The 18,389-nt window shown below is 35.5% G+C and overlaps 1 protein-coding gene across 1 annotated transcript; it reads left to right on the plus strand.

Annotated features, from left to right (window-relative positions):
* The first annotated feature begins 1,070 nt into the window (after nt 1-1,070).
* Nucleotides 1,071-17,458, plus strand: LOC128251149 (uncharacterized). The gene is made up of 5 exons (XM_089344635.1): nt 1,071-1,257; nt 3,882-5,208; nt 5,455-5,496; nt 10,992-13,840; nt 17,001-17,458. The coding sequence occupies exons 2-4, from the start codon at nt 4,224-4,226 to the stop codon at nt 11,963-11,965; spliced, it is 2,001 nt and encodes a 666-aa protein (XP_089200761.1). The 5' UTR covers nt 1,071-1,257; nt 3,882-4,223; the 3' UTR covers nt 11,966-13,840; nt 17,001-17,458.
* Nucleotides 17,459-18,389: the final 931 nt, after the last annotated feature.

Raw genomic sequence — 18,389 nt, forward strand, 5'->3', positions numbered from 1 at the left:
AATTATGAGTGTTTCTTAATATATATTCTGATCAATAAGTATCCGGACTGTTGCCATAGTAACAAAGCTAAAGCAAGCTGAGTGAAGCTGCTTGACACAGATTGACCTTAAACTCTGTTGAGCATGCGTACTAAGTTTTAACATTCTAGCTGACGTCCACTGTTTGCAGCAGTGCTTGAAAGGAACGTGTAAGACAATTGAGCAGAGGATCTGCATCAAACTTTGCTAAAAGCTCAGAGTGGCTGAAAAGATGTCAATAGTGATGAACGTTCCGGGAGACCCACAACCAGCAGAATTGAAAAAAGACATCCTAGGTGTGCGTACAGCTCTGAGAAAAAATCGTCGAATCACCATCTGTGAGGTATCAGAGAATGTGCAGTTTAGTTCAGAACATTATTGCTGAAGATGAGACATGTATGCTAAGTTTGTGCCAAAACTGCCTTCAGCTGACCAAAAATACACTTGAGTTTCATTTGCACAAGATCTCCTTGATTGTGTCGTGAATGATGAAAACTTTTTGCAAACAATCATAACGGGTGAAGAAGGGTCTATGGGTCTATGGCTATGACCCCAAAACAAAGACTCAGTTTTAGCAGTGGAAGACCCCCAACCTCTTTGAGTCTGAAGAAAGCATGAATGAGTTGAAGCAATGTGAACATACTGTTGACCGTTTTCCTCGACTTCAAGGGGATTGTTCATCAGGAGTACCACTGTGACGTTTTTCTGGACGCTATTCATTGGAAAAGGCCACAGCTGCATCCCCCCGCCCAGTGAGTGGCAAATGCACCATGACAACATGCTGGTGTGTTTACGTCCCCGTAACTTAGCGGTTCGGCCAAAGCGACCGATAGAATAAGTACTAGGATTACAAAGAATAAGTCCCGGGGTCGATTTGCTCGACTAAAGGCGGTGCTCCAGCATGGCTGCAGTCGAAATGACTCAAAGCAGTAAAAGAATAAAGTAAATGGGTGGAAAATGTACAGATGCGAGTCTTACTTAATAATACACTGAAAGAGAATGACTCTCCGCAGACACAAAAAAAAAGATTTCAGAAGAGTTAGCTCCCTTAAATAGTTCAGGAGATGAGCTACGCATGCGCATTGAACGAACTTCCCACTTCATGTTGATATTTGTTTTAATGTCCTGTCCCTGAATTTCTCGTAATTAGTTGATAATACATTTATAATAGTTATAATGAATTTCTCAGCTACCAGATACACATATATATAACAACACTATCCCTTATGAAACATTTCTGTAAGTATTAAACAATGAAAATATTCTGTTGACGTTCGCTTTTTGAATGAGAGATGTCCTTGATCTGTGCGGGATTTAGCTGCTATTTCTAGCTTTGGAAGCTACCTTCTACACCCCATCGTTGACACGTTGTTTTTTTCTCTTTTTATTTTGTTTATTCTGAAATGTTCAGAAAGCAATACTTTATCATAGTTTATGGAATGATTTTTGTGTAACTACCAATGTGTGCCCAACCCACGAGCAATTTATTTGCTATTTCTGGCGGTCAATATACAGTTTGAGACCCGTTAACGGAAAAGAAAAAAAATCAGTCTGATACGTGTAAAAAAAAAGTGTAGAAAACGAATATGAAAAAAAAAAATTGCGCAGGGAGAGAACTTACGGAAAATTCACAAATCTGATTTTCCCTCATAACATTCAGGAAAATTGATATATATTAATGACATTTTATAGAAATACCGTTCAAGTGGCATAAATTATATAAAAATTATTAAAAAATTCCTGTGGAAAATATTTTCCAAAGGGGTGGGGATAGGATTTCGGAAAATTCACACGATCCGTTTGTTTTTTCCCTCGTAACTTTCAGGAAAATGGTTATCTTTTAATGTAATCTTACAGAAGCACCTTTCAAACAACATAGATTATGATTATAAAGAAATTTGTGGGGGGAAATGTTTTACGAAGTGGTAGGGAGAGGACTGTCGGAAAATTCACACGATCCGTTTTTTTTCTCCACGCCCCACCCCTCATAGCTTTCGGGATCTAGCTTAGCGTCCGATCACCGAAACGAAAAAAAAAAAAAAACCAGCCTTAATAGGTGTACAAAACGTGTAGAATACGAATATAAAAACAAAAATTTGCGCAAACGAACTGGGGCAGGGCGAGGTTTCGGAAAATTGGTGATTTATTTACACTATATCTTGAACATCCATAGCAAAACAAATTTAGAAATTGAAAATAACTATTCACAAACCTCATTCCATGCATCAATAACTGTTCTGTTTTCCTGCAAATGTTATTGTTTTCGTCTTATATAAAATACATGTACAGTTGTCACGTTATATTAAATATATTTAGGTTTATATGTATTGGATCGATTGATTATATTAGATACATTGTTTACTTGAAATTCAGGGATGTCACTCCAGGTTTCTATCAAAGTGTACTTTCATTTCTTTTTTTTATGAGGAGCATACTTTCATTGTTTTATGAGGCTAAACAGCTAGATAAGCCTATTCTCCGATCCCTTTTTATTTGCAAATGGAACATAGCGCAGGAGTGGCTGTGTGGTAAGTAGCTTGCTTACCAACCACATGGTTCTGGGTTCAGTCCCACCGCTTGGGACCTTGAGCAAGTGTCTTCTACTATAGCCTTGGGCCGACCAAAGCCTTGTGAGTGGATTTGGTAGACGGAAACTGAAAGAAGCCCGCCATATATATATATATATATATATATATATATATATATGTGTGTGCGTGTATGTTTGTGTGTCTGTATTTGTCCCCCCAACATCACTTGACAACTGATGCTGGCGTGTTTACGACCCCCATAACTTAGCGGTTCGGCAAAAGAGACTGATAGAATAAGTACTAGGCTTACAAAGAATAAGTCCTGGGATCGATTTGCTCGACTAAAGGCAGTGCCCCAGCATGGCCGCAGTCAAATGACTGAAACAAGTAAAAGAGTAAAGAGTATAGCTTTTATTTCAAGCTTTTTCCATTTGACATAAAGAAAAAAATAAATAATTCTAAAAGCAACACTGGAACTATATTAAAAAAGAAAATCATGGATACAAGGTAAATATGGTTCCATTTTTGTTGTTAGATTCATTCATTTCTTTTGTTTTTCTTGAATGGAAAAGGCTTGAACAAAGGAAAATTACATGTTTCATTTTGAAAAGTGAAAGAGGGGAAAAGATTTGTAACAGTGATTGCTGTTGTAAAGGGGCAAGGAGTGAGGGGCAACTTTCCTAAATCTGGGATTTTAATTGTTTTTGTTTAAAAGAAATTTGGATGATAAAACAATGATGATGATGTTCTGCCAAACAAGTTCCTGCTAAGAAAAAACATTTTCCCATTCTTTTGTTGGTCAGGCAGAGATTTTTATGCCAGGTGGCCTTCCTGTTATTAGCCATCGCCAGTTTCTAAGCAAGGTAATATTTCACCCCATGTCTGGACATATTTTCATGCTGATGTGCATTGACATGTGTTACATAATGTGAAGACACTCACACACAGGACAGACTTCTTTCAATTTCTGTCTGTGAAGATCCACTTTTGATGCACTGGTGCTATGAAAGAAGACACTTGCTCAAGGTGCTGATCTGTAGGACATAACTTGAAATCACATGGATGGAAACCAAAGTTGTTATTTTTTTTCTAATTTAGTTGGCTTTTCATGATTCAATATATATTCTTGTTTGATCTGTCATAAAAATTGTAGAACCTGCAATTCTCCATGTGATCACACAACCTACTAGAAATAACAGCATGTTTCCCTTAAATTTCTCCTATAGTTCATGAATATTGAAGACTGTATTGAATGATGTAGTCATAGATATACAATGAATCTGTATTTTTTAAGTAGCCTCTACATCTTACTCTGCTGTTTCTCTATAATTTCAGAACATCAGATGACATTGAGGTAACAGAATAACCTTCAATATTTAACATGCTTTAAAAACTAAAGGAAAATATTATACAGAACAAATATATAACATTGTTTCTATAAATCTCTGGAGTAATTCCTGTGAAACATTTGCTCTAAAATAATATTAGCCAAATTTGTGAACATCCCTGACTGGAGTGTCAAGAAGAGGAGCCTGTGTACCAATTGATAAATTTATGTAAACTGATAAATTTGGATAAATTTATGTAAGCGTTGCTAAACAAAGGTAACACAGAACAGAAATATAGCAGCAGAAGTGTATGTAAGGAAGAAGTATAAGAAGAAAAGCAAGAAAAATAATGGAAGAGAATGAGAAAATTATTGACTTGATTTCCCCTGAACACATGATAAAAGAGATAAGATCATATGTCTGTGATATCTGTACAAAGTCCTTCCTTAAAAAAGGTGACCTACTTGCACACAAACGTATTCATACAGGAGAGAAACCCTATCATTGTGATATCTGTGGTAAATCATTCTCTAACAGTAGTCACGTTACTGTGCACAAACGTACTCATACAGGAGAGAAATCGTATCATTGTGATGCCTGTGGTAAATCATTCTCTCAAAGTATTCACTTAACGACACATAAACGTATTCATACAGGAGAGAAACCATATCACTGTGATATTTGTGGTAAATCTTTCTCTCAAAGAATTCACTTAACTGGACACAAACGTATTCATACAGGGGAGAAACCCTATCAATGTGATATCTGTGGTAAATCATTCTCTAACAGTAGTGACTTAGCAAAGCACAAACGTACTCATACAGGAGAGAAACCATATAACTGTGATATTTGCGGTAAATCATTCTCTAGAAGTAGTTACGTTAATGTGCACAAGCGTACTCATACAGGAGAGAAACCATATCATTGTGATATCTGTGGCAAATCATTCTCTGAAAATAGTGAATTAGTAAAACACGAACGTATTCATATAGAAGGGAAGCTATATCACTGTGATATCTGTGGCGAATCATATTCTGAAAGTGGTGAATTAATTGGACACAAGCGTGTTCATACAGGAGAGAAGCCATATCCTTGTGATATCTGTGGTAAATCATTCTCGCAAAGTAGTCACGTTACTGTACACAAACGTACTCATACAGGAGAGAAACCATATCACTGTGATATCTGTGGTAAATCATTCTCTCACAGTAGTCACTTAACTACACATAAACATATTCATACTGGGGAGAAACCGTATCATTGTGATATCTGTTGTAAATCCTTCTTTGGAAGAAGTAATGTTACTGAACACAAACGTATTCATGCAGGAGAGAAAACCATATTGTGATATTTGTTGTAAATCATTCTCTCATAATAGTATCTTAACTACACATGAATGTATTCCTACAGGAGAGAAACTATATCATTGTGATACTTGTGGTAAATCATTCTCTCAAAGTAGTAAGTTAACAAAACACAAACATTCCTACAGGAGAGAAACTATATCTGTGATATGTGTGCTAAATCATTCTCTGAAAATTTTGTCTTAGCTAATTGCAAATGTATTCATATAGGGGTGGAACCTTATCATTGTGATATCTGTGGTAAATCATTCTCTCAAAGTAGTAACATAGCTAGACACAAACATATTCATACGGGAGACGCTTTATCACTGTGCTATGTGTGGTAGATCATTCAAGAGAGAAATCATATAAATGTGATGTCTATGGTAACTTATTCTCTATCTGTAATGCCTTAACTTCACAAAAGGTTATTTATGCAGAGTAAGTGCCATATCCCTGTGATATCTGTAGTAGATTATTCTTTGAAGGGAGTCACTTGACCCTTTCATTACCAAACTGCCTAAAGACGCCCGAAAAATATTTTGGTTTATGGGAGCAGTTGGTAGCTAGAAGAGAAGCTAGGAAACAGGACAGTTTAACAAGGAAAAAGCAGAGTAAAAAGAGGACCAAAAGTATGAGGTATTCTGGTTTGCAGAAACTGACATTTTGGATGTGTGTGCAGATGGATAATTGCAGACTTACATTCAGTGATTCTGAAAAGAAAGAGGCATAGAAGTGCAAATAAGAAAGGTTACTCAAAGGTCACTGTTTTAAGACCATTGTCAAGATCAAGAGTGACTAGCAGAAGGTCCTCAACCCACAGAAAAGGACTTTCAGACGAAATTCCTAAAGTGACAGAACACAACCAGACCCTTTCATTACCAAACTGCCTAAAGACGCCTGAAAAATATTTTGGTTCATGTGACGAAGCCGCCCAAAACCACCCATATTCATATTTAAATGAGAATATCAGAGCAAATCTCGTTAGTACATTCGTGAAAATACATGATTATACTGCGTAAACAATTGAGCTACAATTTTGGACAATGGTTGATGTGTTATTTTAATTCTGTGAATTTTGGGAGATTTTTTTCCAAATCTCTTCCTGTTGTGTTTTGAAAATTTGTAATTCTGATATAAAATGGATACGAATTTCATTCTGTCAAGCAGCAAGTCAGAATTTCCACTGAAGACCTTGATAAATCTAACTCTGTAACTGAAAAAAAAAAAAAAAGAAGCATGTGGTATTTGATAATGAATCTGATGTTTCATTTTCCAAAAATGAAAGCAGTGAATCCAAGAACTCTGACGACAGCGATAAAAAAAAAAATGAATTGGCACCTGAATGGAGTGAAAAATTAAAAACTGTTTCTTTCAGTGGTTTTTCTGAAGAAACTGGACCAAGTCACAGTCTTTCCCAGGAGAACAAAGCTTTGGACTATTTCTTTTTACCTTTTTCCGATGTACCTATTTGAATTGGTTACGGCAGAAACAAACCGTTACGTTGAAAGTAAACAAAGTGTAAAAAAAAGATAGTTTGTGGTTTCCCACAAGCTTAAATGAAATGAAGGCATATTTTGCCATAAATATTATTATGGGCATTAGAAAGCTACCCAGAATGACAAATTACTGGAGTAGTGATGAATCCTTTGGAGACAAATATGTCTCGAGTATAATGATGAACTGGTTTTCAAAATTAACTCAATATCTATATATAAGAGACACGAGCAGTACACCAGTACATGCAGAACCAGACTTTGATCCCTTATTTGAAATAAGACCCCTCATTGACTGTGTTCAAAACACACATAAAACAGTTTACAAACCAGGGAGATATTTATCTATTGATGAGGGCATGGTGGGCTATAAAAGCCGAGTGCGTTTTCGACAATATATGCCAGGAAAGCCCACAAAATGGGGGATCAAAGTTTGGAAGGTTTGTGAATCAAATACTGGGTGCTGCTCTGGATTTTAATTTTATACTGGCAAAAGAGATAATTATGTAAGTCAGCATGGCCTAGGGTATGATGTGGTCTGGAATTTATCACTTCCATACAATAACCAGGGTCATATATTATTTCTTGACTGATTTTTCAGTTTGGTCAAACTTGCGGAGAATTTAGATACTGTGGCAACACATTCATGTGCTGCAGTGGTCGCTAGTAGAAAAGGACTGCCGTTGGATATAAAAAAAAGCAAAATTAAAAACAGAAAGGTGAAATAATTCAACGGCAGAAAGGAAATTTGCTAGTGATGGCATACAGAGATAAGAGGCTGATCAATATTCTGTCTACTTGTGCATGGCCACATGTGGATGAAAATGGCACGCCATTTGTGAACCTTGATTATAGCAGGTACATGGGTGGTGTAGATCGGCTGACTCAGATGATGTCTTATTATCCAGTTCGCAGACCGGGGAATAAATGGTGGCAATACCTGGTTTGGTATATAGTAATTATGAGTATTACTGATGTGTTTATACTATATATCGACTCGAAAGTGATGCAACCATCTGCAGCTCCGAGCAGATATAGCAACACAATTCAGAGCTGGTTATTCCTCAAAAAGAAAAAAATAAATAACTGTAGGGAGAAAAAGCAAAGCCTGCCAGAGGGATGTCCCTCTGAATTCAGCCGATCTCCATAAATTAGAAAAAAAATTGAAGGTTGCAAAAAGCAGTGTTGTGAATCCCTTCATCAAAAGATGAAAGCTCCTAGTGAAAGGGCTGTTGAAACACCTTTCCAATGTGCATTCTGTAAGGTTGCATTGTGTAGAGCAATTGTTTGATTTGTATATATGTGTGATTTGATTTTATAAATATTTTCAAATTTACTTCGTTTTTATTTTTCTTTATGCGTAATTTTAATTTACCTTGTAAGGTGAGTGACGAATTTTGATTCATTTCTTTGTAAATCATTATTGTATATTTCTGTGTATCTATGTATGTGGCAGAGCTTATTTAATCTAGTTGATGGTGTGTGTGTAGTTTGTTTTCTAGTTTTCTTCACAGACAAATTCCAGTCTTTCGTTTTACTTATTCCTTTATGGTACACCTGCCTTTTGTGTGTTTAAATTCACCTGATGAATCCAGTAATGTGCACAACTCTTCTGTAGTAAAATTTTGTTGTATTCCCAATTGAATATTTGCTAATAACCCATTTTCTATAGTGATGTTTGAACAAAAATTTAAATAATTTTATATTTTGTTGGATTTACCTGTAATTAGTCACTTTGAGACAAAAATTATGGAATAGAATTGGTTGAGAATCTTTCATTAAATTATCTTCCAAAAATCACATTAATATGTTTATAAATGAAAAAGTTAGAGTTGTTTAATGAAACCAGACTAAATTTATGATTATGTTAGAAATTAATTGAAACACATAAGGGGTGTATTTTAGTTAGAAAAACGGTAACGAAAGGGTACTGCACACAAGTATGTTTATGCAGCAGAGAAGCCATATTGTGATATTTGTGGAAAATCATTCAATGATAATCATCATTTAAGTAGGCACAAACGTATTCATATGGGAAAGAAAACCATATCATTGTGATATCTGTTGGAAGTGATTTACTGAAAACAAATTACTTAATGAAGCACAAACATATTCATGCAGGGGAGAAAGGAGAAATACACACACAATTAAAAAGGTTTCTATCCCAGCTGTTTCCTATTGAAGCGTATCTGCTTATTCTATCAGTACTATTAGTATATATCCATTATTACTGTTGTATATAACAATTCTTGTTAACAGCATGAAAATGACAGAGAATTAAAATACTTCCAGACGACTCTAAATCAGTTAGACTGAAACAATGAAAGACTTAAAACCATGTTACTCTATGCTATAAGGTTGGTGTCAAGAAAAGTTAACAAACTGTAAACGACTCTTTAAAAAACGAAGTCACATTGAATTGTTACTATCGGTAAAACCTACAAAGCTAACCAGAATTTTGGTGGAGGTTAAAATGCCTGTTGTTATGAATTGTCACATTTACACAGTTACGTTTCCTCCCATGTGAATATAAACATATCTAGTTAAAATATCATTTTGCGAGAATGATTTACTGCAGATATCACCGTTCGGTAAAATAATTTGGGCCAAGATGGTAAAGAACACCACAATTAAGAAAGGACTGGAAGGGTATGGTGGGTAGCGGCGTATATCAGCATTCGTTAGAATGGTCAATACAGTTCGATATAAACTACTCCTATAGACATACGCAAATCAATATGACGATATATGTTGGCACTCCGTCGCTTACGACGTCGAGGGTTCCAGTTGATCCGATCAACGGAACAGCCTGCTCGTGAAATTAACGTGCAAGTGGCTGAGCACTCCACAGACACGTGTACCCTTAACGTAGTTCTCAGGGAGATTCAGCGTGAGACAGTGTGACAAGGTTGACCCTTTGAATTACGGGCACAACAGAAACAGGAAGTAAGAGTGAGAGAAAGTTGTGGTGGAAGAGTACAGCAGGGTTCGCCACCATCCCCTGCCGGAGCCTTGTGGAGCTTTAGGTGTTTTCACTCAATAAACACTCACAACACCCGGTCTGGGAATCGAAACCGCGAGTCCGCTGCCCTAACCACTGGGCCACTGCGCCTCCACAGGACGATATATAAAGGGAGAGAATTAGACGATATATATAAAGGGAGAGGAAAGTAGATACGCATGCGCATTGAACGTACTTCCCAAGTCCTGTTGATATTTGTTTAAATGTCTTGTGCATTAAGCAATTAATAAAACATTTATAATAGTTATAATGTATTTCTCAACTACCAGATACACACATATATAGCAACTCTATCCTTTATGAAACATTCCAGTAAGTATTAAACAATGAAAATATTCAATGTTTTTAATTCCGTATTTGTTTTGGTGGCTGCGTGTTAAACTAGATATTAACCCCATGTTAATATCTAGTTTAACACCCGGCCACCAAAACAAAACAAAAGTACAAAAAAAAATCTGTTATACGTACGAAAAAAATTTGTAATCAGCGAATCTGAAAACCAAAATTTGTGCTAACGAACCGAGAGGGCTTTCGGAAAATTCACTGGATCCGATCTTTTCCCTCACAGCTTTCAAGGAAATGTATATTTATTAATGAAATTTTATATGAATGCCTTTCCAGTGACATAGAAAATGATTGTAAAGAAATTTAGGTCTGGAAGGGCATTTATATAAAATTTCAATATAAAGATCCTCACCCGGGAACCAAAAAATATTAACCATTGATTTTTTTTGTTTTTTTGTTACAGTTTATCCCATTAGAAATGAATCTGTATGTTTTAAGTAGCCTCTAAATCTTACACTGTTGTTTTTCTATAATTTCAGAACATCAGATGACATTGACTTAACAGAAGAAACATCCTCAATATCTACCATGTTTTAAAGACTAGAAGAAAATATTTTGCGAAACAGATGTATCGGATTGTTTCTACAAATCTAAGGTAGAATTCCTGTGTCACATTTGCTCTGAAATAATATTTTTAGCCAAATTTTTGAACCTCCCTGGCTGGTGTTTACAAGAAGAGGAGCCTGTGTGCTCATTGAAGTTGGATAAATATCAGAAAGTGTTGCTAAACAAAAGTAACACTGGACGGAAATACAACAGCTGAAGAAAGGAAGAAGAATATATAAACTGGGCTTTGACAGGAAAAATAATGGAAAATAGTGAGAAAATTGTTGAATTGATTTTCTCTGAACACATGATAAAAAAGATGAGAGCATATGACTGTGATGTATGTACAGAGTCCTTCTTTGAAGAAAGTAACCTACTTGCACACAAACGTACTCATACAGGAGAGAAACCATGTCTCTGTAATACCTGTGGTAAATCATTCTCTGAAAGTAGTCAATTAACTAAGCACATACGTATTCATACAGGAGAGAAACCATATGATTGTGATATCTGTGGTAAATCGTTCTATAGAAGAAGTGACGTTACTAGGCACAAACGTATTCATACAGGAGAGAAACCATATCATTGTGATATTTGTGGTAAATCATTCTCTCATAATGTCTTAACTAAACACAAACGTATTCATACAGGAGAGAAACCATATCGTTGTGATATTTGTGGTAAATCATTCTCTCATAATGTCTTAACTAAACACAAACGTATTCATACAGGGGAGAAACCTTATCAATGTGATATTTGTGGTAAATCGTTTTCTGAAAGTAGTAAGTTAGCTAGACACAAATTTATTCACACAGGAGAGAAACCATATGACTGTGATATCTGTGGTAAATCATTCACTGAAAGTCATACTTTAAAGGGACACAAACGTATTCATACTGGGGAGAAACCCTATCAATGTGATATTTGTGGTAAATCATTCTCTAACAGTAGTGACTTACCAAAGCACAAACGTATTCATACAGGAGAGAAACCATATTATTGTGATATCTGTGGTAAATCATTCTCTCAAAATAGTAGCGTTACTGTGCACAAACGTGTTCATACAGGAGAGAGACCATATCATTGTGATATCTGTGGCAAATCATTCTCTTACAGTAGTCACTTATCGAGACACAAACGTACTCATACAGGAGAGAAACCATATCACTGTGATATCTGTGGTAAATCATTCTCTCACAGTAGTCACTTAACTACACATAAACATATTCATACTGGGGAGAAACCGTATCATTGTGATATCTGTTGTAAATCCTTCTTTGGAAGAAGTAATGTTACTGAACACAAACGTATTCATGCAGGAGAGAAAACCATATTGTGATATTTGTTGTAAATCATTCTCTCATAATAGTATCTTAACTACACATAAATGTATTCCTACAGGAGAGAAACTATATCATTGTGATACTTGTGGTAAATCATTCTCTCAAAGTAGTAAGTTAACAAAACACAAACATTCATACAGGAGAGAAACTATATCTGTGATATGTGTGCTAAATCATTCTCTGAAAATTTTGTCTTAGCTAATCGCAAATGTATTCATATAGGGGTGGAACCTTATCATTGTGATATCTGTGGTAAATCATTCTCTCAAAGTAGTAACATAGCTAGACACAAACATATTCATACGGGAGACGCTTTATCACTGTGCTATGTGTGGTAGATCATTCAAGAGAGAAATCATATAAATGTGATGTCTATGGTAACTTATTCTCTATCTGTAATGCCTTAACTTCACAAAAGGTTATTTATGCAGAGTAAGTGCCATATCCCTGTGATATCTGTAGTAGATTATTCTTTGAAGGGAGTCACTTGACCCTTTCATTACCAAACTGCCTAAAGAAGCCCGAAAAATATTTTGGTTTATGGGAGCAGTTGGTAGATAGAAGAGAAGCTAGGAAACAGGACAGTTTAACAAGGAAAAAGCAGAGTAAAAAGAGGACCAAAAGTATGAGGTATTCTGGTTTGCAGAAACTGACATTTTGGATGTGTGTGCAGATGGATAATTGCAGACTTACATTCAGTGATTCTGAAAAGAAAGAGGCATAGAAGTGCAAATAAGAAAGGTTACTCAAAGGTCACTGTTTTAAGACCATTGTCAAGATCAAGAGTGACTAGCAGAAGGTCCTCAACCCACAGAAAAGGACTTTCAGACGAAATTCCTAAAGTGGCAGAACACAACCAGTCCGGGAGTACTTTTTGATACCATCTCATAGCTGTATGAAGCAATTTGTTTAGCTGATGATTCTAAATGAAAACCAATTCACTTGGAAAGATCTTCAGACACCTCCTTGGCGACCAGCTTAGCATTGATGTTGAAACAGAACATTCGGTGTCTTTATCAACTGTGCCTCACAAATGACAAACCATGGAATTACAATCAGGATAATCAGGACTAGAAAAGTCGTAGAAATTCTCTGACAACCACTTCTGACTCTTTGTGGGAGTATGACAAGCAGTTAAATGTTGTTACCACACATATAGACTTCTGGCAGTATCCTTCAGCAAGGTTTCACCATAGTCTGCAGCAGGTTCGCATAGATGGCTGAATGAAACCTGACGCCATGTTCGAAGATGTGGGGTGGCATGACATCACCCTCACCCAGAGATGAGTCTTCTGTAGTTCTTCCTGCTGGTCAGGATTTTGTAGTCTCTTTAGCTGCTGTCTATGTCATGTTTTACATTGTTTATAGTGCTCAGAACACATTGAGCATCAGTCATGTCAACATTTTTCATACCCAGTGTGAATCATGAGACAGGTAACTCTCTTCCAACATTCAGATGGTTTCCACTCCTCTATGTTAACTAACTTGTTTTCAACTACACCTTTAATCTTTATACTCTCCAGCAATATTGACTGTTCACCAATACATAAAGTGTTTTTCTGAAAGACAGAGACATAAGATATTGTGAAATTAAGCCTGAACACGCTGTGTACCAATGTTTATATTTACAAAATTACAGACTGAACTTGTGATGTGTAAATTGTTTGTTTCTTAAAGGCATCATATAAATGTATCTTTCATATGAATTGTATCTGACAGCTATCTCTTGTTGGCTCCCTTTGTCTTTCAGTCTATTGTGTGTTCAAGTCCTTTCTTAACTATTTCCCAACAATTTAAGGAAAAAAAGAGCCAACAAACTTTTCTCATTTCCAACAAACATGAATATTCTGCAAAATGTTGACAAAATTTGGGTAAGTCATAATTTATGAAGCTTATATGCACTCAGTTTTTTGGTTGTCTAAATTCTACTTCCTTTCCCTTTTTGAGAGTGGGTGATGCTTGATTATGTTCACCAAAAATATTTTTCAAGATATAACTGAAGAGGCTGCAGATTGGTGTGAGACATACACAAACAACTGGTGAATGCGTTTATAACAAATATAACAATATCAGTGTCTGATGAAATTTCTTGCAAAATGTCAAAATCTGTAAGAAATTATTTCTATTAAAAATATTACAGATGTAAAATAATCTTGGAACAGTGTTATTAAAAGTGCTCTATTTCTTTTGATGTATGAATAAATTTAGACTTATTGATTGGCGAGTCTTTGTTTCATATAGAAGCAATTTTGACAGTGAACTGTATTGCTGCATGCTGTAGGAGGCAAGTAAAAGGATTGGTGTCAAGAAAGGTTAACCAACTATAAATAACAGCCTGAAAACCAGAGCCACAATGAATGGATTAATTGTTGCTGTGGCTAAAAGCTTCAAAGCTAACCTGAAATTTAGGCAGAGGTGAAGACGCCTCCTGTTATGAATTGTTACATAAAAACAGTTCCGTTCCCATATCAATACAAATTTGTCTGGTTAAGACACTACTGTCAGAGAATCATTTAATGTCGAAATCATGGTTCAGTGAAAATATTTGGTCCAAGATCGCAAAGAATGGCCCGATCAAGAAAGAACTGGAAGGGCATGGTGAGCAGCGATGCGGAACATTTGATAGGATGGTCAATACTGTCAGATATAAATATTCACACAAACAAATATAAGCTGTAATAGACTAAAACAAGCATGGGTTACCTACAGCCTGTGAAGCTTTCTGAATGGCTTGCCCCAGTCAGAAAAGAAAAATATTTGCCGTCAGACAACTGTGTAATTTTCAACATGCCTCAGAGTTGATCTACAACAATCCAAATATTCAAGAGTGTTACAATTAGCATCCCTACTTGGGACATTAACTCGACAAGAATTGATTTAATGTTCAATATCTGATTCCATTGCTTATAATGACTTGTGATAATTCAGCACCTGTAAACACACATGGTATTCGTTTAATGTTGTCAAGCAGGATTAACAGAATTTTCAAAGTATAAGTATGTAAGGTACTGTATTTTTTTAAATCTTAATTTTTGATGTCAAAGCTAGTGGCTTCCTCCAAAAAGATAAATATTTCCGAAGAAATGAGAAAATTCCAGGATAAGTGGACAAATGATTATTTGTTTGTTGAAGTAAAAAAATAAACCGTGTTTAATATGTTTTGAATCTGTCTTCGCTTTTAAAGAATTTAATATTAAGCGGCATTGTACTTCAAAACATTTGGGATTCGATAAATCTAAAGGAAACATTGGACAACAAAAAACTGAATCCCTCAAGAAACGGATTGGGAGTCAAGATAGAATTTTTTCCAAAAGAACGTTAGCTATGTTGTTAGTGAAAATGTGGCAAACATTCAAAAAATTATTCCAACGGTCAATTCATAAAAGAATGTCTTATGTCAGTGGCTGAAATTTTGTGCCCAGAAAAGTTAGGTATGTTTGACAAGATTAGTTAGGAACTTAATGAGGAACACAAGGGCTAGGTTCCAGTGACACCTTGAGGCCCTGGTGGCAGTTGAGGGTGGCTACTTTGAGTAAACTATTTTATCCCAACCGTAACATGGTTGACTTTTCAATTATTTAAAAATACTTTTACTTTTGGATGGGATTTGGTGCTTTCATTTCCATTTGTGCAAACTGTCAAATATCCCCCAAGATGAGGCATGAGTACTTCAGTGGCTCTTCAATCCCGAAAACTGTTTGAAATTTGCATCACAAACAGTGCAAATAAGTTCCACTTCAAGTGGTACAATAAGAAGAAGAAGAAGAAGAAGAAGAAGAAGAAGAAGAAGGAGGAGGAGAAGAAGAAGATTGAAGTTTAATATTTCTGGAAATATTTATTTGTCATAATGAAGGAAAGCAAAAGATTGACGTCCAGGAATAATTCCAAAAACCATAAAAGAATTTTCTGAAACATCCAAACCAAGAACTTCACAAACTTCATTATCATCCCATCTGAGGAGTAAATATTTTGGATTATCTTTTAATCTCAGGATTTCAATTTTTTTATATGTTTCCTCTTCAATATGTCGAGGTATTTCGTAAATATTGTTTCTTCTATCTGTTATATAAACACATTCACCAATTGTGATTAGACGACGTCTTGTAATATAATAATCCAGACTAATATATATTCTTTTTATTATTCTTATCCTCCTCACCAAAGACTTTTCCCTGAACCATTCCACAAAACACCAACCATTCCACCTTCCAGACTACTCCTTCTCCCTCCTCAAAACAACAACATCACCAAAAGATGTGACTCCCACATCATCTACCACCGAATCTCCCTCCAACCTTAAATATCTCCACGTCTCCCCCCAACACACTTCATCTTTACATTTCCCATCTTTCATATCAACCACATCCACATAATAAGGGTCAAAGATGTCGGGGTCTTTCCAATAATAGTAAACCTTGTTGTTTTCCCATTCTCTTAGGTATTCCTCTTCTCTCTCTTCTTGAGTTAGGTCTCTAATATAATGACCACCACACACGAGTTGATTGTCATTGTATTTATAAATCGTGTTGTAGTATTTCTCAGTTCTGATGGTTTTTAAACAACAGAGATCCCTGTTGAAGACCCTCATTTCTCTCCCAAAGGCGACAATGAAACATTCATCTGTCTACCAACATATGTCCAGTGGTGGTTGTTGTTGTTGAAGTATGTCCACTGTTGTTGTTGTTGTTGTTCTGATTAATGTGACACTTTCTCGAAATATCAACACACTCACATTCTCATTTAACTTAATTAGTCTACTGTTCCGGTCCCTAATGTCCATCAAATCATAATTAACAGGTTCCTCAAATGCAGGAATGGTAAAAGGGACCATTGCTGTTCTATATGGAAGTCTCCTCACTGATATTTCATCAATTCCTGCATTACTAATCTCTGCTATGTAATTCCCACATCTCACCTTTAATCTACCTTTACTAATTATTTCACCTGATTTACCTCTTCTTCCTCCATCTCCTCCACTGTATTTCAATTTATCAATTAATTCATTACTGAATATTTCCTTGTTCGTTTCAGATATAATGGAAGGGAAACGAAGACCGGAATCAAGATTTGATAACGACACAGATTCCAGAATGTTCATTTGGTCCCCATCAATCTTTATGCAATGACATTCAATCAATTCAATATGTTGACACCAGTAAATACCCCCCACTTTTCTCCATATTACACCATAAGGGATGAGACTTGGCCAAACTTTGAATTTCTGCAAATCTTTTCCATTCAGTTGAAATATTTCGTTTCTTTTAGGAACCGTGGCCATTATGTGTGTTTCTTGTGTAAAACACACACCACCAACTAAACATGCCACATTTCTGTGACATAGCAGCTCCCCGTCTTCATCAAATATTTTAACAGTTCCATTATTGGCTTTTTCACACACAACTGTCTTTCCTTCATCAGGCATATCAAAATCTTTTATTTGAACAGCAAATTCGTCTGTTTGTAAACAAGCAGCCGGGAAGCTTTCTCGATTCACCATAAACAACCTTTCAACATACAATTCATTTTTTCTCCGTCCCCACTTGGTGCTTGCAACAAACCTTGGTCCTTTACAGTTTATACTGCAGAAATTTACTTCATGTTTATAAATTCTTTCATTTAAAAATATTTTCTTGTATTCCCCATCCTGGGTCAAACACAAAATGTTTTTATATAGAGATACATGTAAATATTTCTCCCACTGACCATAAATGTACAGAAAACTGTCATCAATTGCCATCTTGTCATCATCACCAGAAGAATACTGCATGTAGTGTCTGACTGAATGTAAATATTGACCATCACTGTTGAAGAAAATGATGAATCTTCTGTTGATGACATTGATGACATCTTCAGCAGTAACTTTAATATCCTGGATGTCATCATAATAATCATTTCCATCTTCGTCTCTCGTTATTAATGATTCAGGTATGTCTATTTGTTTTATTTCCTTCACATTCGAATGTATTTCATCAATGTCAACAAAATACAAATGACTTCCATCTCTCAATTTACTACAAACCATTTGATTGTTTGATAAAGAAGCCATATATTTATATTTATTTCTCGTCTGGTAAATTACCAACGACAATGGAAATTCCACTTTTAATGTCAACAATTTTTGTATATTCGAATTCTACATAGTAAATACTATATGCATAGAAAATTTCATTAAAAAAGATTCATTTTTCTGAAAGTTATGACCTCCCAAAGTCTGGGGGGTAAAACCCTGTAGTTATGCCGGCTTTAAAATGTTATATAAAGTCAAAGTAATTTAATGAAAATTAATTTGAAAATACATAATTTAACACCAAAATTAAAAATTTCGCAAGAACTTTCATGACAACCTAATATCTATCTATCTGTCTTTCTATCCGTTTATTAATCCCTCTATCTGTCCGTCTAACTGAACATCTACCCATC

This window comes from Octopus bimaculoides, chromosome 28 (genome assembly GCF_046866305.1).
Source record: "Octopus bimaculoides isolate indiv1 chromosome 28, ASM4686630v1, whole genome shotgun sequence".
Lineage (NCBI taxonomy): Eukaryota > Metazoa > Mollusca > Cephalopoda > Octopoda > Octopodidae > Octopus > Octopus bimaculoides.